This window comes from Psammomys obesus, unplaced genomic scaffold (genome assembly GCF_907164565.1).
Source record: "Psammomys obesus unplaced genomic scaffold, mPsaObe1.curated_primary_1811, whole genome shotgun sequence".
Lineage (NCBI taxonomy): Eukaryota > Metazoa > Chordata > Mammalia > Rodentia > Muridae > Psammomys > Psammomys obesus.
In genome coordinates, this window is record NW_026596073.1 from 33765958 (window position 1) to 33788341 (window position 22384).

General features: G+C 39.0%; 1 protein-coding gene across 1 annotated transcript in view; it reads left to right on the top strand.

The window, feature by feature from the left end:
* The window catches only part of Larp1b (La ribonucleoprotein 1B), a 107441-nt gene that overhangs the window by 73560 nt on the left and 11497 nt on the right, over positions 1 to 22384 (top strand). Inside the window, 5 exon segments of the mRNA XM_055625932.1 lie at positions 3024 to 3147; positions 12843 to 12881; positions 14408 to 14461; positions 14464 to 14616; positions 15033 to 15141. Coding sequence (XP_055481907.1) covers positions 3024 to 3147; positions 12843 to 12881; positions 14408 to 14461; positions 14464 to 14616; positions 15033 to 15141 — 479 coding nt within the window.

Consider the following 22384-nt stretch of genomic DNA (forward strand, 5'->3'; position numbering starts at 1 on the left):
TTCATGGAGAACACTCAGGTAGGAAGATCACTGCATGTTCAAAGCCAGTCTGGGGTGCATAGACCCATAGTCTATGTCAAAATGGCTTTGAACTTTTACTTATTTCTTAGGGAAGTTTTGGATTCATAGCAAAATGAGAAGAAGTCAGTTTTTCGACCCCCCCCCCATATATGTCTAGCCACCTCCATTATCAATACCTTCATCACCCTGGAACATTTGTTTCAATTATGAACCTACACAGTGTTCTCATTCACACTCCATAGTTTTATGTTGGGTTCTTTTTTTGTCAAAATGGCTAGATTTTAAGAGCTGGTGTTACCAGGTGTTGGTGCATAGTGAAGGCTGGGATCTTTACTCTGCTGCCGGTGAGGTGTGGATGGCAACCTAGAAAACAGTTTAGCATTTTTTCTTAAAATTAAGGAGCAGCTCATAAAAAAGATGTTCTTAAACACATACTTTATAGCAACTTAGTTGTGGTCGCCATAATGCTGAGAGGACTAGATAGTAACAGTGCAACAAGTCTTAAAAGGAATTGTGTATTTGTACAGTGGGATGGGATGGAGGTGAAAGAGTGTCATGTGTTGTCTATGGCAACCACTCAGTTCTCAGTCACACTGATGAAGCTGTCCTACTAAGCAGCTGGGCGTGCTTGTGTTCCAGTTAATGCCGAGAGCAGACTTTGGCCTTGCCCGGGTTTGTGTATAGCTTACTGATTTTGGTCTGTAGCATTGCAAGCTATTATACACACAAGTGAGTCACCCAGTCTTGTATGACAAACCAGAATCTATGGTGATGAAGTCAGCACCCTGGCTAACATTGGGGAAGGAGAAGCTGACAGCAGGGTGCTAGGTACGGGCGTGGAAGATGCTTTTAGAGTCTGTATTGAGGACTCATACTGGACAAACTCTATCCCACTGAGAAAGATCACTAGCCCCCACGCTTGTTTTGATTACTATCTAGACTGACACTTTTGATTCCTGCACTTAACTAATTTTTTACCAATCTAGTTTATATCAATTGTTTTAAAATTTTATAACAGAGAACATACACTGTCTGGGTATATCCAGGTTGATTGTGTTTTTATGTCTCCCATGTTATAAACATAGAATTGACTTGAATTAGAACTTGTTGATAATGAGCTTTGGGCCACAATAAGGAACAGACAATGAAGAACAATTCCTTTTTTCTTTCTTTTTATTTCCCTTTTATTTTTTTATTTATTCACTTTGTATCCCAGCTGTAGCCCCCACCCACCCTCTCTCATCCCCTCCCTTGCCCCTTCCTAGTTCACTAATAGGAGTGGTCTTCCTCCCTTTCATCTGACCCTAGACCCTAGCCTATCAGGTCTTATCAGAACTGGCTGCATTGTCTTCCTCTGTGGCTTGTTAAGGCTGCCCCCCCCCTCAGGGGAAGGTGATCAAAGAGCCAACCACTGAGTTCATGTCAGAGACAGTCCCTGTTCCCCTTACTAGGGTACCCACTTACTTGGACACTGAGCTCTCATGAGCTACATCTGTGCAGGGGTTCTAGGTTATATCTCCATGCATGGTAATTGGTTGGAGTATGAGTCTCAGGAAAGACCCTTGTGCCCAGATTTTGGGGATCTACTGCTCTTTTCCTTCTTTCCTTCCTTCTACAACATAGAAACCCCTCCCCTATTTTTCCCCAGTATTAGGGATTGAACCCCAGTGCTTCACACATGCTAAGATAACTCTCCCAGACCCTATTAAAGGCTTTGGAAGAGGAAATTTTGGCCTAGAGTAAGGAACTAATATAGTTTCTTAAGGTGCTCTTTAAATATATATTTCTAATTCTTTGAGACTCCTTATATGTATACCATGAAATAGATCATCCATCTCCTTCCCTATCTCCTCCACATTTCAAATTCCCCAACACACTGACCTTTCAAATGTAAGCAAGATCATCTAAAACACCAACAGAATTTAGATGATGCCAGTTGGTAGTAACTAATGACTGAAGATGTGACATTCAGTGGCTAGATATTCAGAGCAAACTTCTACAACTCTCTGTAACTATGCTTTTAATTTGCCTCCATCTGACAAACACTTAAGCCCTCTTTGCATATTGTCCACCTGGACGAAATCTAGGTGGTGTTTGGTAAACCTTCCTGTAGCAGCTTGTAATCAGTCACTCCAGATCTTCTACCTTCCAGAAGTGAATGGGCTCTGCATCTAGTAATGCTCTGCATGTTTGCAGACCAGTGCAGCGGACACGTACGTGATAATGTCAGAGGAGGAGCCTGTGGGCTGGAGGCTCACAGTCTTCTTCCCTGTCTGCCAAGCTTGAGAGAGGGGTTTAGAAGTGAATCTCCAGCCCTTCTCAGTATATCATCCATCACGCATACCCCATCACTAGAAAAAGAAGCAAAACTTCAAGTAGCTCTCTCCAGGTTCCTCAACAGGCCTTTAATTGCCCATGTTATACACACATTTTCTCATTTACCTAATTATTTTCTAATAAATGTGGTGCCTTTTCTAAGTGTCTTGTGTCTGCTTATAATCCCTATTTAGAATGTTTTTTCTTCTCCTGTAACTTTTCATCCTTTAGGGATTGTTTTTTGTCCCAGCTCTCCCATGATACTTTTCTAGTGATCTTTAATCTTATACCAAATGTCACTCTTTATATTTCAACTGATAATCATTTGTTTTTATGTGTATACTTCTTTTTGAACTTAAATAAAAGATCCCTTAAGGGTGAGGCATATTTAGATAACTATGTAAATTCATAATGCCCAGCGCTCCTGTCTATAAGTGCTCAACTGATGACTAGTATATATGCTCTTACAGAGTTTTTAATTATAAAATATTCATAATACTTTAGGGTTCTCTATGCCTCTTAATCTTTGAATATTGTTAAATATATTGCTAGATTCCTTATAGAACATCTCTATTATGATAGAGTTAAGCCATGTTCAAAAGCTCATTTGTTTTGAGGTTGGTATCAGTTGTTTGTTGATCAGTTTTTAGCCAGTTTACTAATTAGATTACTCCATTCTACTTCAGCAAGGAGTTGAGAACTTTAAGAAGCTAAATCTCATTAGTAAATAGCAGTTTGAGAACCTAACACCTGAATTTCCTTTTGAGCCAAACTGAGAAGTTCCTGTAGCACCTTTGCAGTCCAGGCAAGGTGCGCACACCTGCTTTCGTGTCTAGTACTCTAACATTGTTTTAAAGGATGCATTAGGCATTGGGAAACACTAGGATTTAAAAACTGCACGTATTATAATGAACTTGTGACTAATTCAAAAACACTGACTACAAACCTGACAGGAGGCAGTCCTGTACAGTAGGAGGCCTCGATGGGATTGCTGTTAGTTGGAGCCGAGGCACATAACCTCACCACGGCCGCGTCATCTGTTACTGCACCAGCACTGCGCAGTGCTCAGCGATACACGCTTGCTCAAAATTGGCTGGTTCTTTGTGCATCTGAGGCAGTTTTTTTTAGTTTGTTGGAAATGTTTCTCTTATGATTGTTAAAATTCTGTCCTTAGAACACACTGTGGAGTTTACGCTTTTGTTTTGAGGCTGCGGCTCTGTGTGAAAATGCAAATACAGGTAGTAGCCCTAAATGGAATCTGACATTGCCAGGCAAGTGTAATTTATTTATAGTCTGTCTTTCTTTCTCTTTCTTTTCTTTTTTCCTTCCTTTCTTTCTCAAATGTTTTATTCCTTTTTATTTTATGTACATTGATGTTTTGTTTCTGTTTGAGGGAGTAAGAACCCCTGAAACTGGAGTTACAGACTGCATTTTACCCTTCTTCCCCTCCTCTCACCTTCCATCTCTCCCAGATCCACCAACCCCCCTTCCTGCCTTTGAGAGCAGGCCTCTCAGGGACGTGAACCAAACATGGCATAACAAGCTACAATAGACCAGGCACATACCATCACATCGAGGCTACACAAGGCATCCCAGTAGGAGAAGGATCCCTCAAGTAGGCAAAAGAGTCAAAGACAGCCCTTGCTCCCACCGTTAGGAATCCCACAAGAACAACAATATGCTAACAACCATAGCATATATGCAAAAGGCCTAGGTCAGACCCCACCAGGCTCCCTGATCTCGCAAGCCTTCATGAGTCCTAGTCAAGTTGATTCTGTGGGCTGTGTTCTTGTGGTGTCCCTGACCCATCTGGTTCCTCCGAGCCTTCCTCTAGCTCCTCTGCAGGACTCCCCAGTCTCTGCCTAATGTTTGTCAGTGAGCTCTGCATGTGCTCCCATCAGTTGCTAGATGAAGTCCCTCTGGTCTCTGATGGCAGTTATGCTTGGCTCCAGTCCCAGAACACTCTGCAGGCAGGATGAACTATAGGTCAGAGGATTTGTGGCTGGGTTGGTGTCCCAGTCCCTCCAGTTGAAGCCTTGCCTGCTAGAGAAGATGGCCAATTCATGCTCCTTGTCTCCCATTACTAGAATTCTTTGCTAGGGCTACTCTTGTCGATTTCATGGAGTTTCAAATACACGAGCTTTCTACCTTGATCCCGAAATGCCCCCCCCCCCATTTCAGTCATTTCCTCCAGTATCCCCTTACATGATTCCTCCTGTTGTCAACTCCACCCGCCTCCAGTCCACCAGTGAAGTCTATTACATTCCCCTTCCCAGAGGGATCCTTACGTCGTCCCTTAAGCCCTTTTTGTTCCTTAGCCTCTCTGGCTGTGTGGATTGTAGCATGATTATCTTTTACTTTACAGCTGATATCCACTTATATGTGAGTGCATACCATGTTTGTCTTTCTGGGTCTGAGTTACCTCCTCACTCAGGATGATTCTTTTTCTGAATATGGTTAAAAAAGTGACTCTGATCTGTCTCCACCTCTTTGGGTAGAATTACAGGCATGTTTCACACCCAGATGGCATTTACATGGGTTCTGGCTGGGTCCTCATGATTGTTCAGCAAGCACTTTTGAACCATTTCTGTGGCCCCAGTGGCATTTTCTTAATCAGCATGTATGTAAGCTGCAAATACCTAGTCCCTCTAGTTGAGAAGTTCTTGCTATGTCTTGTAGTAAAGTCTGCTGTGTCTTACAGTTCATTATTGGATAAGCAAAGGGGTTTGTTGTAGGAAGTTTGCACTGTCTGAATTTTGCAAATTGGGTCCCAGTGGTCACATTTAACCTGTTTTCTATTCCCACAAGTTTGATATAGAAGGTTGATTTGCTTGACACTAAAACTTTTGCACACACAATAATATAATGACTTACTTACTGTGAGATGGGATTCTCATTATCTTGTCCAGACTCACCTTGAACTCTTTGGCTTGAGCCATCCTTCTGCTATCCCAACTTGAGAAGCTGAGACTACAGGCGTGCACCACTGTGCTGGTTAAAAAATTCCTGGCATTTGTTTTGTAGCTTAGAGAACTGAACAGAGGCCTCTCCTGGCCCAGCTGTGCCCCAGCTTATGTCCCCAGAGGCAGGTCGTCTCCTCTGCATCCCTGTTACTTCTTAATTTCATCTTTTTAGTGTTTCTGAGTTATTTTGCTCTTTCTTGAGGTCCCATTAGTTTCTGCTCTTGCTCCCTTCTCTCTGTCCTGGCATGGTTTGTTTTGTTCTTGGCATGAGCTGGAGTGGACAGTGGGACTGAGTTTTATGCTGACAGCACCCAATGCTGCAAGTTTCCTTTTAAGCAAAATGCATTTCACAAATTGCAAAATATGCTTTTTATTTTCATTCAGTTCCTAATATTTTGTAATTAAAAATGTTTTGACCTATCAGTTATTTCAATAGGTTTTTAAAGATTTCTTAATTTGAGGGTTTTCATAACATTTTTTGAGGAAGAAATTTAAATTACCAAGTGTAGGCTTTATTTTCTTTCCAATACTACATTAGCTGCAGCCACAAATGTTGATATAATTATTAATTTTCATTTGTAATGATTTCTAGAATATTTTAAGATTTCAGCTTTTATCTTTATTTAGGAATGTGTTATTTGGTTTCCAAACAATTGGAAGTTTTTCTATTGTTTTCATACCAGTCTTATTTTGTATAGTTCAATTTCATTATAAAGAATATATTTTACATTATTTCAGTGACTTTATAGCCATGAAAGTGTAACTTGTGTGTATGCATATGTGTTCTGGTGGTTAAATCCAAGCCCTCTCAGATGCTTTGAAATCACTCCCCACTCGAGTTCCATGCTGTGTTCAGTGGAATGTTCTATGGTATCTTTTTGATTCAGTTGGCTGTTGGTATTGATGAACTGGCTTTTCTGTCTGCTTGCTATGTTTATTTATTTATTTATTTATTTATTGCTATGTTTATTTTTGAGGATAAGGTGAAGGCACTTTTGCTTTATTCTGTGTTTCTGAAGCTCTTCTGTCAGATGCATTACATACATAGATCATTGTGTCTGGCAGTGAATTTGACTCTCCTATTGATATGTTTTATCATTCTTTATTTGTGGTAGTTCTCTTTGCTCTGGAATCTAGTTTTTCTGATTTTGTCAAGCTACTCCATGCTTTTATTGATTATTTTTTATGGTGTGTGATATATATTTTAATATTTTTTTACTTCCTGTATCATATTTGAAGTAAAATTGTTTTCAATCTGTTAATGCCTTTTAGTCAGCATATTTAGATTGCTTACTTTTAATTATTTTGTTTGTTTGTTTTGTTGTTTGTTTGCTTGAGACAGGGTTTTTCTGTAACCTTGCTGTCCTGTAACTTACTCTGTTGACCAGGCTGGTCTCAAACTCAGAGATCCACCTGCCTCTGCCTTCCCAAATTCTGGGGACATACTTTTAATATAATAAATATGTTGAGATTTGAGGTTACATTTTTTGTTTGTTTTTCTTTTTGAGACAGAGTTTCTCTGTGTAGCTCTGGTTGTCTAGGACTCACATTGTAGACCCGGTTGGCCTTGAACTCACAGAGATCCATCTGCTTCTGTCTCCCAGAGTGCTAGGATTAAGAGACGTGTACCACTGTGCCTGACTGTGGTTACATTTTTAATTTAATGTTTTATTTATTTTTCATACATAGATATAAAGTGTTTAGATCCAATCCACCCCCATTACTTCGCCTTCAATTCCTCCTCTGTCCTGATTCCACTTTCTTTTCACCTTAATGCATGTATACAGTTGCTCTCTCTCTCTCTCTCTCTCTCTCTCTCTCTCTCTCAGCTTAATATCAGGTTTATGTTTTTCTTTGTTTCTGCTTCCTGACTTTTGTTTGCTTTTGTTTCCCCTTTTCTACTTTCTGTTGGTTATTTGTAATTTTTTTTAATTTATTTTGAATTTAGACTATGTGTGTGTTTAATGATTTTAGTGGTTGCTCTAGCATTTGTGAAACAACTTTTCATAGGTTATGGGCAACATTATTTTACTATTGCAATAATTTCCCCCATTTGTTCTGTCTCTCCCCCACAGACTCATCTCTCTAATCTCTCCCTCTCTCCCCTCTCCCTCTGCGTGTGGGGGGAGAGGGAGGGAGATTGATATGTGTCTAGAGTCACATGCATGCCATGACACATAGGGGAGAGGCCAGTCAGAGGACAATTTTCAGGAACTGGTTCTTTTCACCTTGCTCTTGAGATCAAGTATCTCTTATTTCTGCCATCCTTTGTAGGTTAGGCTAGTTCTGTGCCATCTTCTAGACAATTCTTTGGTTTCTATCTCCTATCTCATCTTAAGAGTACGGGTAATCTGGGTTTTGTTTTTTGTTTTTACATGGGGTCCAGAGATTGAACTTGGGTTGTCAGGTTTGAACAGCAAATATTTCCACACATTGAGTCATCTCACTGTCTCCCCGTCTATTTATTTTTTAAAAGATTTATTTCTGCAACAGAATTGTGAGTGCATGAGTGTTGTTTTCCCTGCATGTGTGTGTACACCATGTTGTGAAGGTGCCTGTCGGGGGAAGAGAGAATATCAGATCTTTTGGAGCCACCCATGTGGGTGCTGAGAACAGAACCTGGTCCCCACAAGAGCAGTAAGTGCTCCTAACTGCAGTGGCAGCTCTCCAGCCCCCTCCCATGTATTTCTTTACACAATAGTTTTCCTCCTACATCTTCATACAATTAAAAACCCATTGGGCGGTGTACACCTTGTGCTTTTTACTTATTAAACATGGGGGTGGTCTGAGTCTCCTTTTGGTATCATTGCCTTATTTACTAACGTCCTTTCTTTAGCAACTCTCTAAGGGCATTTGGTGGTTTCTCTCAATTCTCCCTTATCTGCTAGTACTTCCTGTGGTTTCACTGGATGTAAAACTCTGGGTCAAAAGTTCTTTCTTTTAGCACTTTAAACCATTGGGCCACTTCTCTTTTGCTTGCCTGATTTTGGTCACAGAAATTCAGTCTCATGTTCAGTGCAGATGATATTTTTTTCTCTCTAGCTTTCCTTATCTTCTATCAAGGCAGCATCTGCCAGTGTAGCACAGGTTAGCCTTAAGGTGGTCCTTCTGTTTCAGCCTCCTCAGTGGCGGATGGCAGCTGTGCGCTCTCAATCACATCCAGTTGGAGTACGCTGTCATCAGGATGGCTTCGTGGGAATTACCTGAAGCACTGCAAATGTTTTCTAATTGGTTTTCTCTGTTGAGATTGGACAATTTCTATTGCTTTTGCCTGGTTCCTTTTAAATTATTTTATAACCCATTTAAAGACATTTAGGTATAATTGCCATAGTTTCCTTTTTTGTATTTCTTGCACTCTTAAATATATATATTATGTGTACACTGTTTTGCCTGTGTGTGTGCCTGCATGCCAAAAGAGGGCACCATATCTCATAGATGGTTGTGAGCCACCATGTGGTTGCTGGGAATTTAACTTAGGACCTTTTGAAGAACAGCCAGTATTTTTAACCTCTGAGCCATATTTCCAGCCTCATACTTCTTGTATTTAAACTAATTTAACTTTTTTTTTTTTTTGAGCCAGGCCTGGAACTTGCTATGTAGAGCATTCTACAGAGACTTGCCTGCTCCTGCCTCCCGAGTGCTGGCCATTGAATTCTTTCTACATAATTCTAATTATTTTTTTTAAATAAATCTTAGGAAACTTCCATGATTTCAAGTTAAAAAATTAAATGAAGCTGGGTGTGATAAGTATTCTGTCCCCCCAGTACTCAGGACACTAATGAAGGAAGGTCTTCATTTTCAGGCTAGTGTGGGTTACATAACAAGACCCAGTCAACAAAAAATTTTTTTTAATTTAATTAAAAAATATTTTTTGTTCCTTTCTCTGCAGACTCCAATTATGTATAAGTTAGGCTGTTTTGAAACAGCTGTTCCTTCACTAATGACCTACTCCATCCTCAGCCCCCAGTCATGTATTTTCATCACTCACCCGTCCTTTCTTCTTTAGGGTATTACTTCATGTTCTTAAGTCTTAGGAACTGTGGTTTTCTACTGTACAAGTTTGTCTGGTTCCTCATGCTGTTTGTTTGTTTGTTTGTCATTTTGAGACGGGGTCTCTCTGTGTAGCCCTGACTATCCTGAAACTTGATCTGTAGACCATACTGGCCTCAAACTTAGGAGATCCACCTGCCTGGAACTAAAGGCATGCTCCATGACCACCCAGCACTTAAAAATAAACAAACCAACAAGCAAAGTCCAAGCCAGGTGTGACCTGCTGTTGTGGTTCAGTCCGTGCTCAGCATATTCTCACTGGTGAACTCTAACTGGAGTTCTGTGAACCTGTTAGCTGGTCATACCTTCCATTATTAGGACTAAAAGCTATTTTCATGCTGCAGACGCAAAGCCTGAGTTCTTTCAACAGAGGTCACTTGACCCAACAAGCCAAAAATATTTACACATTGGCATTTGCTGAACTTGGGTTTAGTGACATCTTTATTGATTTAAAACCAGACGAACATAAAACCTTTGAAGTCTCTGGCTCTCGTGAATATGGTGTTGCTGTTGTACAAGCCAATGCATGGGTAGCAGCAGTGTGGGAAGGGATCACACTGGGCTGTGCTTTGATTTGGGAGGGGTAAAATTTGGAAAATCTCAACTTGTGGAAAAGTAGGCTCAGTGGTCCCTTAAGTTTAGCAAGTGTTGTTTATTCGCTGGGAAATGTGTTCAAATGGGGCTCCACATCAAGCCCCCAGTTCAGTAAGTTGTAGGTGAGATCTGGGAATGCACATCCCTAGCGAGCTTTCTTCCGGGTGCTGTTAGGGCCACATTTTGCTAGCCACTATTTAGCTTATAAAATATTATTCCTTCATAAGCTTTTATCAAAATTTGGATGGATGATAGATGGCTTATAGCATGGTGTTCTGAAGAGCAGATGGGGTGATTTGTTTTATAGCTTTTTCAAGTATAGTTTACATATCATTAAAAATTTAACCACTTTAAGGCTATTATTTGATTTTCAGTGTATGCTGTGGTTGCACATCAGCAACCCTGCCAGTATGTAGCAATGCCATCGTGCTGAACGTTTCTTCTTACTCACTGCTGGTGATGTCAGCATTTGACTTCAGTCATTGGCAGCAGCTGCATACTTGCTTCTCTATGGCTTTTCATTTCCCAGAAAATATATAGGTGCATCACACTATAAGTGGCTATTCGGCGGCCTTCATACGAGCCAGTCTTACAGCTGAGGGTCATTATACAGACCAGTGTTTTGCTCCCTTTTATTACTGATAGTATTCCATGTATGTATAAACATTTTGTTTGTCTGATTAACACTTAATGGATATTTGGATTGTTTATTCAAATATTTATTCAAATAAATATTTATTTGTCATTCTAAACAAAACTATTAGGATCATTCATGTATATGATAAGACCTATAGTCTTGATTAACAGGAATTAATATTAATCTATTCTGCCAGGGTAGAAGTTGATAAAAATGTTCATATGTGCTTTCTCTATTTATATATGCATATTTTAAATTGTCTGTATGTGTGTTTGATTTGCGTGTATGTTTATGTACCACATGTGTGCTTGCTACCCGTGGAAGCCAGAATAGGGTGTCAGATCTTCTGGGAATGGAGTTACAGATGATTTTGAATTGACATGTAGGTACTAGGAATTGAACCTGGGTCCTCTGGAAGAGCTGCCGGTGTCCTTGACCTCTGAACCATTACTCCAGTTCCTAAATGTGCTTAATTTAATAGTATTTTAATGCCGGCTGTAAGTATTTAATTTGAAATGAACTATCTTATAATTTTATGACAAAGTATTATAAATAATGGTTCATACAATTTGAAAAATGTTTCTTTTGAGTTAAAAAACATATATAGATCTTAGGTCATAAAACTGCTATGTCTACTGGCATATCAAATTAATATTAACCCTAGAATCAAGTTTAAAAATGAAATAAACAATCTTATCTTCTGTGACCCTATGTTGCCCTCTGACCTCCACACCTGAGTCCATACCTCATACACCTGCACTCAGGTGCATAAATGTAATTAAAAGGCCTTATCATTTGATTTTTGAAATATTCAGATACAGATAAAATGTAGGAGATTGTATAAGGGATGCCATGTGCCAGTCTCACCTGATTTTGATGGATGGTAGTAGTTTGACATTCTTTCTTTATCTCACTAGCTTTCATCATCTGTTTGTTTCAGGTACTTTATACTCGGTCTCACTTTGCATCATTTTTCTGGAAATATGTCCTCATCTGTTGCAGGATGATGATGGCTAACAGACACAGGTTCTCCTTGGCCTTTAATAGTAGTCCTTCATGAAAATTTCCTAGACCCTCCACTTTGGTCAAGTTCTTTTGCGTTTTCCACACAGAATTATTTGGTTAAAAAGATCTTTAAATCCAGCCCTGGAGAGGCAGAAGCAGGCAAATTTCTATTGAGTTCAAGGCTAACCTGTTCTTTGTAGGGAATTTCAGACTAAGCAGAGCTACATAGTGAGACTGTCTCACAACGAAAACTGTTTAATTTGAAACTAAATTTTTATAGGAAAGTAAGTGACAAACCTTTGTTTCTTGTGACTCAATTTATCGATTTTCAAAATATTAAGTTGGTATACCAGCAACCTTTGAAAATAACTGAGTCTTAGTGTTTCACTGTAAACTCAAGGAATTCATGATCTGCTTCTTGGTAATCTGTTTCAGCCACTGTTTTTAGTTGTCATATTGCTGCTAATTGGTGGGATTCCTAAACTTCTCCCCTGTCCTTTGACCTTTGTTATTATTATTTAAGTATGTTCTTATTTCCTACTAATATGTTTCTAATAATTTAGTGTTTTTGGGTCCTAGGCTCAGGATTTCCAGGGCTTATGTTGTACATTACTTCAGACATTTTTCCTTGGGCAAACCCAGCTGTTCAAGTGGGACTCAGACCCAGAGATCATTGCCCAGGTTGTTGATTCCAGATGTTTGGTATTTCTTTCACCTTAGTGCTTTATTTCTCATTTTTCTAGTATCTGCTCATTATTATTTTCAAGATTCTGTGATATTTTGACAGATGTAAAATAGCACAAACGCACTTGAATTAAGTTTAGCATTCCTTCTGAGAGCCACTATAACAGACGCTGGTACTCCATGAGACTGTGTCTGCTTTTTCAGGGATCTAATGAGATGACAGATAAGAGTGAACATTAGTGGGCTAAATGAAACTATGACTCAGTTTTCTAGTACTAAGACAGAATATCTGAGAAACTTATAAGTTTATTTTGGCTTAGAGTTTTAAGAATCCAGTCCATTGTCACTTGGACCTGTGGTGGTAGCTTGTGAAGAAAGAAAAGGGACCTCTGTCCCTATGTGACCTGACTTTCACTAAGCTCTACCTCTGTAGTAGTTTCCACCATTTCTAATTATGCCAGTCTTAGTATCAAGCTGTTTATACCTGGGTCTCTGGGAGGTATCCAGGCTATAACAAAAGCAACAAATGGATAAAGTACAGAGGACACAAGACGTACTCACCCTACTGGCAGGAGGTGCTCAAGAAGTGTTGTCTCATGTGCCCAACATCTGTGCTGGGCATTGAAAGACACAGGGACAACTGGTTATGTACAATGTGAAGGACGGGGCTTTCAGAGAGTAGGAAATACACGTGAAAATCTGTGCATCAAGGAAGCAGGACAACTGTTTGGGAAACCACCATTAATGTGGACCATAGCAATAGATGGAACAAATCAGCAAAGATGGGCTTTTCCACTGCAGGGTTCTGAGCAGAAGCAGGTCTCATGGGAACATGAGAGAAATCACTGGAGTAGAAGTGGCACATGGGTAAGTTCAGCTGTCAAGTGACAGACTTAGACCTACACAAGTATGTGCAGATAGCAAGTACTTGATAGTATTTATGGAATGAAAGAAAAAAAGGTTATGTGAGAATCACAGGAAACACAGAAATAGAGCCTGAATGTTTCTGCTTCTTGGTCCATTTTTCTGGTCATTTTCTGGCCATTTTCTTGCCTTAAGAGTTTTATGAACAAGTCAACAAGACAAACAGCTCAATAGAAGTCAGTGATAAACTCACAGAAGGGGAATTCTGAAAGTTTAAGTAGGTGTATGCAAACATGCTCGAGATCACTGTAACTACCCAGGAAATGCAAACAGCATTCAGATCCTATAATGGGAAAGTGCTTAAGTCTGAAGAAAAGCTGGTTTTGACTTGGATGTGAAATTGGCAGAAGTCTGTAGTGTTGCTTGCTGGTGGGAGTGTCAGCTACAAACCTACTGTAGAATGGTGAAGTTAGCCTTGAGAAAGTCAGAAGATCTGCTTTGATGGCGTGTCCTCATATAAACCCCAGAGAAAGGTACACCAGTTCAAGAGACATTTTCAGTAACATTGGTGTAGTATTGCTGATTAGCCAAAACCTTGGAAAAAAACAAATGTCTAAACAGTAGGAGAATGGGTAGATTTGATATGTTTATATAATGACATATTCTTCAGTACAGAAATGCAAGATTGGCAAATGAGTAAAGTACAAATGACCTGAGAATGATACATAAAGTGTAATTTTATATATAATCAAATAGGAAAAATAATATTGTTGTATATTTGTATTAACATTAGAATACTGAGTTTAAGAGTTTGGTTATCTCTGAGGGGGGCAGGCGGGAAGGAAATGGAATTATAAATGAAGATAGGGGTGTAAGCCTTCCTTCTAAAGTTGTGTTATTTATGTATTTGTGCATGAGTATGGGTGTGCGCACCCCACAGCACACATATGGAGGTGAGAAGACAACTTGCTGTAGTCTGCTCTCTCCCTGCACAACATTCATTCTGTAACAGAACTCAGGTCTTCAGCCTCGGTGGAAGGTATGTTTACCTGCTGAACCATCTTGCCCGTTCACTATAAAACAGAACAGAATGGTGTAAAACTGTTAAACTGTTAGGCAACAGTTAATTACTGAGTATTTTTTTAAATTCTTTTTAAGATACTTGAAACATTTCAATGAAAAACTCTTGTGCCTGGAGTTTTTCAGATTTGTCTTTACTCTCAAGGCAAAATATTTTCTTAGCATCTAAATCACTTAAAGAGCCATGTTGCAGACTTGACTGATGAATGAGCTTAGAAGCTGTTTGTTCTTTCAGAAATGACTTCAGCACAGTGGCTGGCACAATGCCCTCTGCAATTACTGCTTTTCCCAGGATTCATCCTGCAGGGACTCACAGAGCACCTCAAATGCCCCAACTACAAGATCCAAAGAAAACACCAAGATTTTATCCTGTCATCAAAGAACCAAGCGCCATCAACATAAAGATACAACACCCAGGAATATGAGGTCTGCATTGTATGTCCTCTAACAGTGCAAGAGAAGGCCTTTAAGACGTCATTTTTAAACTAGAACAATTCTGTTTAAAATATTATTTACCATAGTGATGTTCTCAGCCTGAGAAGTATCTTCTTTTCACAGAGTAGTTAAAGACAATCACAGTGTAGTGGATTATTCTGCATTGATTTCCTTTAGTCTTGTATTCAAACCAAGTCAGGGTCCTTGATGTTAAGCTTTGTAACTTGTATGTGAGATATTTGGGTTTTGTGACTTCATGTGATTTCACAATGTGCCATCTGCAGGGTGAAAATGTATGAGTTGGTTTGCAGCCAGAGGGTTTCAATTTACTTGTGAAGTTTATACTACCAAAAGAAATTGCAATGTTTGAGTTTTTTTTCTTTAGAGTCCACAAAAGAGGAAGACAAGTCAAGGCACAACCCCCCTTCTAGAGTCTCCCTTTGGGTGGGTGATGGATTCCAGGGACCACAGGCCAAGACCACCCTCTGTCAGGTACGTGGTTGTCAGCCATGTCTTGTACTCTCATTTCAAGTTTTCTGAAAAGAGTACAAGTTGCTATTTGGAAGTATTTGAAAAATTAATATGCAGAGAAGTACACAATAGCAAGCAACCGCAGAGGGGTGAAGGAGCACAGCACTGTAGGGAGCACATGGAGGAGAGACCTCAGGAGGGTTCTCCAAGGCATACACAGAGCAAAGACTTCAGTGGCACATGTTTCATTTTAGTTCTTTTTCACAAAAGGGATTTGTGAATGGTGTGAAAGTTCCTTAGAAAGAAGAACTTTCTAAGGAAAGTTCATGATATTTAGTAGGTTCCTAGGAGGTATTATTAAGAGAATTTTGTGTTAAACGGTTTATTGAAACTATATTAAGAATATAGGAACAGAATATTTTGAATTTGCTTTACTCTTGGGAAGAAACAATTTAGATCATCTATTAGGATATATTTTTTCCTTTAGCTTTAACTTTAAAAACACCATTATCTACCTCAAAAATAGGTGAAAATATAAACCATGATAGTGTTGTGTATTTAAAACCTATTTCATGGGCCCCTGAAATGGCTCCCTGGGTAAAGATCCCTGCCATAAAGCCTGACAACCTGAGTTTAAGCCTCAGAACTCACATGGTGGAAGGACAACCAACTCCTCATAATCTGTCTTCTAATTTCATGGCGTGTGTGCAGGTGAGCTTGCACACACAATAAATATAAAAACACTAAAGCCAATTTCAAGTTTGTAGATATTTTCAGAAGTACTATCTGATTATTTTTTTCTCTTCCATATTAAATTCTACCGAGCCATTTTGTAGGCCCCAGGAAAGATTTAATTTTATGAAAATAAGTGCTAGAGATTTCATCTTAAACTCAAAATCTTGAAACTTACTTTTATCAACACCTATTTAGAGTACATTTACACTGCTCCCATTAAATGCATTGTCTTTAACAGACAGAATGTGTGTGTGTTGTACTGCTGTACAACTGCTGTAGGCTTAGATTATTCACCAACCCTACTTTATTTAGGGTTCCTACTGACTAAAGGTAGTGCCGGAGCCAGCCAGCAGAGTCAAACGGTTCTTGAGTCGGGAGTGAGGATTAATATTAATAAAATAAACACACAGCACACAGGAAACTTTTTTTTCTTTCTGTTTTTTTATTAATTACACTTTATTCATTTTGTATCCCCTCATAAGCCCCTCCCTCCTCCCCTCCCAATCCCACCCTCCCTCCCCTTTCTGCATGCATGCCACTCCCCAAGTCCACTGATAGGGGAGGTTCTCCTCTTCTTTCTGATCAACATAGTGCTGGAAGTCCTTGCTAGAGCAATAAGACAGTCGAAGGAGATCAAGGGGATACAGATGGGAAAGGAAGAAGTCAAATTATCACTATTTGCAGATGATATGATAGTATATATGAGTGACCCCAAAAACTCTACCAGGGAACTCCTACAGCTGATAAACACCTTCAGCAAAGTGGCAGGATACAAAATTAACTCAAAAAAATCAGGAGCACTCCTGTATACAAAAGGAAACTTTTTTTTTAAAGGTCCAGACTCGACAGCCACAGCAAAAGGCAGGCTGCTGCAGCAAGCACTGTTAGCATTCTCATAAGCCAATTGTTTCACTAATAACAATCCAGACTTTTCATCACTTATAAGTCTGTTTGCTGCTTGCATTAGATTGCCACAAAATCTTGAAATAACTCATCAGGTCCCTGACAGATTTTAGACAAATCCTCCACCTGTCTACCTGCTTGTGGAAGCTTATTCCAGGCCCTCCGGGCAGCAGTATTGACCTGAGCATAAATGGCCACATCAAAATCCAATTGCTGTCCTATTTCCCTATAGATTCCTTCTCCAGCAAGCATGTCATAAGTTATAGGAATTTGCTGAGCTCAATTAAGTTCAGCTGTAGCTTGACAATGCTCTGAAAAATCTGACTTCCATAATAAATTATCTCCTCCTGATAAGCATGCTCTTGCTAACTGTTTCTAGTCCCCTGGGCAGAGAGCCTCAGTAGACATGGATTCCAGCAGAGCTAGGGTGAAAGGCGCTGTAGGTCCATATTGGGAGCATGCAGATTTTAATTCTCTTATCTGTTTAAAAGGTATAGGAGCATGGACTCTCACCATATTACTGTGTCCATCGGGTTGCTCCAGAACTGGAAAACTATAAAACTCAGATACGTCTTCTCCATTCTGCCTGGCTTCTTGTAAAGAAGCTTGTAAAGCAGATACAGATGTTCATACAGTGGACAAAGGGAAAGGTCCCCTTGCCTTCTGGGCCATTGAAACTGTAGCATTCCCAGGAGGAGGGCCTAAGCCTTCCACCAATGATGGAGTTGGAGTGGGAGATTGAGCTTCATTTTCCCTAGTAGTTAATGCTCCAATTTTTCTGTTTATTTCCTCCAAACCATACTCCAGTCTTTTAATTTCTTTTTGCCAAGGCTTATGCTTTTTAACATGCATAGCCTGAACAGGAGGGTATCTCTCAGAATAGTGCTGATGTGGTTCTTCCTCCAACTCTGCAACCTCATTTGGATGTAAGTCTTCCTCAAAGTCTCCTTCTGGCAAGAAATTATTGTCATCAGAAGGGAAATATAACTCCTCTGGAGGAGCTGATGGTATAATATCATTTTCTCTTGAAGCCTGCCATCTTTCTAACCTCCTTCTCTCTGAGCCTGAAAGTTTAGCTTTCTCACTTTCCTGTTGCTTATACAGACTACCTTTAATTAAGTTCCATAAAGAAAACACTAGGCTAATGCCTTGTCCCATTTTTGTTCTGGGATTTACTCACCGCACCCTTTCTATTTAATGCGAGCTCGCCAAACACTGCACTGCGGTGTCCTTCACTGAATCCCTGTATCTCAAGCCCCACATTGGGCGCCAATCTGCCGGAGCCAGCCAGCAGAGTCAAACGGTTCTTGAGTCAGGAGTAAGGATTAATATTAATAAAATAAACACACAGCACACAGGAAACCTTCTTTAAAGGTCCAGACTCGACAGCCACAGCAAAAGGCAGGCTGCTGCAGCAAGCAGCAAGTCTCAAGTCTCTGCCTCCTCCTCTGCCTCCAGCCCTCTGACCTCTTTTATTGTCAGGAGTTACTTTTAGCCAGTAAAACATCTCAGAACAATAGGTTAATTTGCACAAGGAGCTTGAGGAAGAGGTGTGACCCTCACAAGCTATCCCACCTGCTGTCACAAACAAAAGGAGATGGACTTGCAAGTTCTTCTCTGCCATTAGTAAAGGCCTGCTAAAAGCCATCTCTCCACCGAGATTTAAATATCAAAGCCGGCCGCTGGAGTCACAGCTCCCGACAGGTAGGGGAGGAAGAAGGTTATTAGGGAAAGGGGCTTGTAGACCTCTTTAGAAGTAGTTGCTTGGGATGAGTCCACTCTTCATTGTCTGGATACCAGTAATCCAGTCCAAAGGCCATCACCAAGAAGCAACATGAATCAGCACGATTCAGAAGATCAGGATAAGTCAGCAAAAGCCACAGACTGAGCTGGATTTCCCCTGAGATCTTTGGAGCTTTCTCTTTGTGAAGTCAAGTGTCGAAGCACGAAGATCAGCATAGCAATGTCGATCCAAAAAAGTGATGTCTCACTGTCCATGGGCTTCTATATATCTCCTCTCCTTAGAGTCCACCCATGGATGTTCTCAGCTCCCTAGAATCACGTTCCTCACACAAGAGAGCTCACAGCAAAACATCACATGCCCTCTCATAAGACAGCTTCTAGCAAAACAACTTATGACTCAATGGAGTCTTCAAAGAAACCAGAAACTTCCACTTCATATACCCCTTTTTGTTTTGTTTTTTTAAAGGTCTTTCCTTTAACATTAACAGTGTACACACAATAAGAAGAGTTATGGGGCTGGAGAGATGGCTTAGTGGTTAAGAACACTGACTGCTCTGTTAGAGGACCTGAGTTCAATTCCCAGCAAACACGTGGTAGCTCACAACCATTTGTAATGGAATCTGATTCCCTCTTCTGGTATGTGTGAAAACAGAGCATTCATATACATAAAATAAATAAATTTAAAAAAAAAGAATAGTTATGAGGGCCTGGAGAGATGGCTCAGTGGTTAAGAGCACTGTCTGCTCTTCCAAAGGACCCAGATTCAATTCCCAGCACCCACATGGCAGCTCACAACCGTCTGTAATAGATCTCATACCTTTACCCTAATGCACATAAAATAAAAATTAAATAAATTACTTAAAAAAGAATAGTTATGAGAACCATAACATTAGAACGTTACGTCATATTTTTAAATGAGCTACTTATACACAATACATCAAACAATAGTCAAACAAAATAACTTTAAATTCCCATCAATATACAGCAGTTACACAAAAAACCTTAAATTTCTATCAACATACAATTCGAAATAACTTAATTCACACAAAAAAACCTACCTTAAATGTTTATCAATATACAATACAAAATAGCTTAAAATTTTATGACTATTCAATAATTACACAAAATAACCATAAACTTCTACCAATATACATTAAGCTATACTAAAGTAAAATAACACATTAAATGACAAACAACATCTTCCCCACCTTTTGCAAATAGGGGAGTCATACAGGCAAAGATATATTTTGGGTGCCCTATGAAAATTTGGGATATTGGCCAAGTCCCAAGAAAGCCACCTGTATGTTTTTCTGTCCATTACCTGTGTTGTCTGTCCAGTGTATGTATTGTTTTTCCAATTTCTGTGTTGCCTGTCTAGTTTCTGTGTTGCCTGTCCTTTGGGCTAGCTCTTTTGAAGATGACTTCCATGCAGAATTTTGAAAAAATCAGTAATTGAGGCAGTCTGTGAGAGTGAATCAGCTGGGCTATTTGCTTTGTGAAGACTTTCATGTCTCAGGTGATAAGAGGTTTTCCCTGGTCTGTATAAGCTTTGTTGGTAACCATATTTTGTCATTCCCTGTAGCATAACCACATCCCCATCTCAAAACTATTGCGGGTTTCCATTCTAATGTCAACACATCCTTATAGTATATTGGTTGACCTAGTTCTTCAGTTTTTTTCTATAACCCATGTATCTCAGCAGCTATTGTTTCTTTTTTACCAACATTAAGAAAATATAGAAATAACAAAGCATTATTTAGTCTGTTCCTGGGGTTTTTTTTACTCTTCCTTTTTGTTTAAGAAACATCTCATTTAAGGTACAATTGGCTCTTTCTATAACTGCTTGTTCTGCAAATAATTGCTTTCTCTTATTGGATACATATGCAGGAGCATTTATCAGTCTTAATTTGTACAGGTATCTTCATAATTGCCATTTTTTTCTGATAAGTGCGTAATTTTACAATCAGCCTTTTCAGAACTTGAAATAGTTGCCCATTGAAACCCTGAGTATTTGTCAATGGTATGGTGTATATACTTTTGATTTCCAAATTCTGCAAAATGAAAAAATCCATCTGCCAGATTTCATTTTGTTTAGTACCCGTAGGGTTACTACCAGCAGGTCACGGAATTTGGTTGTATAGAGAACACATAGGACATTTTTAAATTATTTTTTTGGCTATTGCCCAAATTTTTTTCTTTAAGCCTTTTCCATTAACGTGATGTTTCTCATGAAATTTGGAGGCTTTTTAACGCATTCACTATTAGTAACTGGTCAATTTTCTCATTTCCTTGTGCCAATGGCCCTGGCAAACCTGTATGAGTAATATGTAATGGATAATTTCTATTTCTAATGGCCTGTAGTAATTGCATAAATAACAAGATTAATTCTGAGTTATCAAGAACAAATTCAACAGTTTCCCTATGCAAAACAACTCTTTCTGCATATAAAGAATCAATAATTATATTAAGAGAATCAGGAAAATCTAATAATCCCATAAGGCTTACATACAATTCTGATTTTTGAACTGGGGCATATGGACTTTTGATTACCTGGCTTATTTTTCCTGACTTATAATCTGCCATCCCCTTCTTGTTTGCATCAGTATAGAAAATATTGGTGCCTCTGGAATTGGTGTTCTCTTTACAATATGTGGAAAAATCCAATTAGTTCTTTTTACAAACTGAATACATTTGCTTTTATGATATTTATTATCCCAAGTAGTTATGACAGGCTAAAGATCACCCACAGTGTCATGACCAATGTCATTGATCACTCACAATGACATGATCTCAGCATTAGAAAGAGGTACCACGATTTCAACTGGGTCTGTTCTTGACAATTGACATAGTCTTATTCTATGTTTTATAATTAATTAAAAAATCTTTTTTATCTATGTCTTCAATTTTTTACTTTGTTTATATGCTAAGAAAATCCATTCCATAATACTATTTTCCCTTTGCATAATAAGCCTAGTAGAAGAATGAGTTGAAGGCAAAATGACTAAAATATAATTGAATTTAGGATCAATTCAGTCCACATATGCATCTTGCAGTCTTTGTTCTACAAGAGCTAACTATTTTTCTGTTAGATGTCTTGGACTGTTTAAGTTTGAATATCTTTGTAATGCTTGAAAAAATTACTTAACTCAATTTAATTGTAGACCTCCGCCAGTTAATATCTTCTATTACTTTTTAAAAATCATTAAGAGTTTGCAATTGGTCCATACAGTTCTGTACCTTTTGTGGTTGAATTTTTTGTTGACTGATTTTAAAACCCAAATAAATAAGTGAATCTCCTCTTTATATTTTTTCTGGAGCAATCTGTAACCCTCAGCATGGCAGAACTCTTTGTGTTTCCTTAAATATTTTCTCTAAAGTATCTGGGTCAGAATCAGCAAATAAAATGTCATCTATGTGATGATATATAATAGATTGAGGAAATTGCCTACAAATTGTTTTAATGGTTGTTGTACAAAATACTGACATAAAGTTGGACTATTTAACATATCCTATAGAAATACATTCCAGTGGTATCTTTGTATTGGACCACCATTGTTCAGAGTAGGTACTGAAAAAGCAAAATTTTTCCTATCCTGCTCATGTTAGGGTATTGTGAAAAAGCAGTCTTTCAAGTCAGCTGTTATTATAGGCCATGATCTAGGTAACAAGGTAAAGGAAGTCCTGGCTGTAAAGGACTCATTGGTTGAATTACTCTGTTGACTGCTCTTAAATCCATTATCATCCTCCATTTTCCTGATATCTTTCTTTCTTTCCTTCTTTCTTTCTTCCTTCCTTCCTTTCTTTTCTTTCTTTCCTTCCTTCCTTCCTTTCTTTCTTTCTTTCTTTCTTTCTTTCTTTCTTTCTTTCTTTCTTTCTTTCTTTC